Below are 1,724 nucleotides of genomic sequence, written 5' to 3' on the forward strand. Positions count from 1 at the left end.
GATACCTCATAAGCCAGATTTTCTTTGGCATATCTCCTACACTTGCTTATTCCCTACTCGCTTCTTGAATTGGTAAGTTCAATGACCTTTCTGCATCTTCGTGATCAGTTTCGCTGAGTTCCGCTTGTCCCCCACTCGTTTCTGCTATTGATCCATCTGGTGGTTCAATCCGTCCACCACACACTCTTGACATTGTTAAATCCAGCGGTTCTGTTTGTGGTTCCTCAAACATATGAAATTATGAACCTTATGCTGCGCTAAAATTTTAATATGTTTTAATATATACATTAATTACAGATCATACAATAATAATAGAATTTGATAATATCACTGTATCATTTTTAATTTTTTTTGGAATTTATTTTTCTTTTTTCTTCCCTCAAAGGAAAAGCAGTGAATATTTTTCCGAGGGAAAGAATGATTAAATCGTTTTAGGTACGAAATGATAAAACCAAAAGAAGTTTAATGCTTGATACCGGAAATATTTTTCTTTCTGGTAATTTAATTGTTTCCAAACCGATGGACGTTGCAGTATTGTCCAATAAGATTTAAGATCACAAAAATTCTTTTGCGCAGAGGGTAATGCACATTCTGTCACTGGACAGTTTTGGACAGCAAATATCACTTTTCGTGAAGTTGTATGATTTCAATAGGGCTTAACTTATGGAAAAAAGTATTTAGGTACTTGTAAAATCGAAAATTGAGCGAACAGGCTACAGTAAACAACCGAAAACATTAAAGTATTCATGCATAAGCGATGGGTTGTAATCAAAAGGTATTTGCCATTTTTGATCAGTGTGTTAACCGACAAACTCGTTGCTGTCAAAAATCACTGAACATGTTGACCACTGGCAAACACACCTAGAAATTTTCATCCAGATATGTCGTGTTAATGCAAACCATCCACAAATCTAGATTGGAGAAAATTTAAAAATTTTAGGGTTTGGGAATTATTCGCAAAAATTCTAGGTTTGAAATAAATTCGCGAAAATTACTTCACTTTTCTGCCAAATGTAATTGCGAATATTTGGACATGAAAAATGCAAACATTTGAATGCAATTTAAGGTAATGAACGAATTTCTAAGTGAATTTCTAAGAAAAAATAAATTTCTAAGTTACAAATTATGCTAAAGCTTTTTCTATATACGGTTGAGTGTTGGCAATGTACACTATCGATTAGTTCTGATCTTACATGTACAAAACACTTTTTTTTTGATATTGCAATTATTTGAAGAATAAAAATGTATACATTCTAGGGACGATTTTTTTCACTAGTTTTATTTGTCATTTATGAACACCATCAATCAGATATGAGTGATCCTTCAACAAGTCAAACGTTTTCCTTTTTGCATTGATAAACATTTGAATTAAAAAATATTTGCATTTATATTCATTTGAATAATAGAATGATAGTAGAATAGCAGAATGATCATCACTTAATATTGTTGTCATCGATTACTGAATGAACTTAACGCTATTATCATCACTTAATATTGTTGTTATCGATTACTGAATAAACTTAACATTATTATCATCATTCAATATTGTTATCACCAATGATTGATTAAATCTTCGCATTATTCTTCTATAATTTTATCGCCTTTTGTCATCACCGTTTGTTTGATATCAGAAATTTTATTTCATATATATCCTTCCTATCATTTTAATATTTGTATCGCCAAGTTAAATATTAGAGGATAAATATTATAAACAATTTCGTTGC

General features: G+C 30.8%; 1 protein-coding gene across 1 annotated transcript; it reads right to left on the bottom strand.

The window, feature by feature from the left end:
- Window positions 1-46: 46 nt before the first annotated feature.
- On the bottom strand, window positions 47-232 carry LOAG_18768 (hypothetical protein; the record flags this gene model as incomplete). The annotated part of the gene is made up of 1 exon (XM_020451430.1): window positions 47-232. The coding sequence occupies one exon, from the start codon at window positions 230-232 to the stop codon at window positions 47-49; it is 186 nt and encodes a 61-aa protein (XP_020304786.1).
- Between the last annotated feature and the right edge of the window lie 1,492 nt (window positions 233-1,724).

The sequence above is a fragment of the Loa loa genome (assembly GCF_000183805.2).
Source record: "Loa loa unplaced genomic scaffold supercont3.509, whole genome shotgun sequence".
Classification (NCBI taxonomy): domain Eukaryota; kingdom Metazoa; phylum Nematoda; class Chromadorea; order Rhabditida; family Onchocercidae; genus Loa; species Loa loa.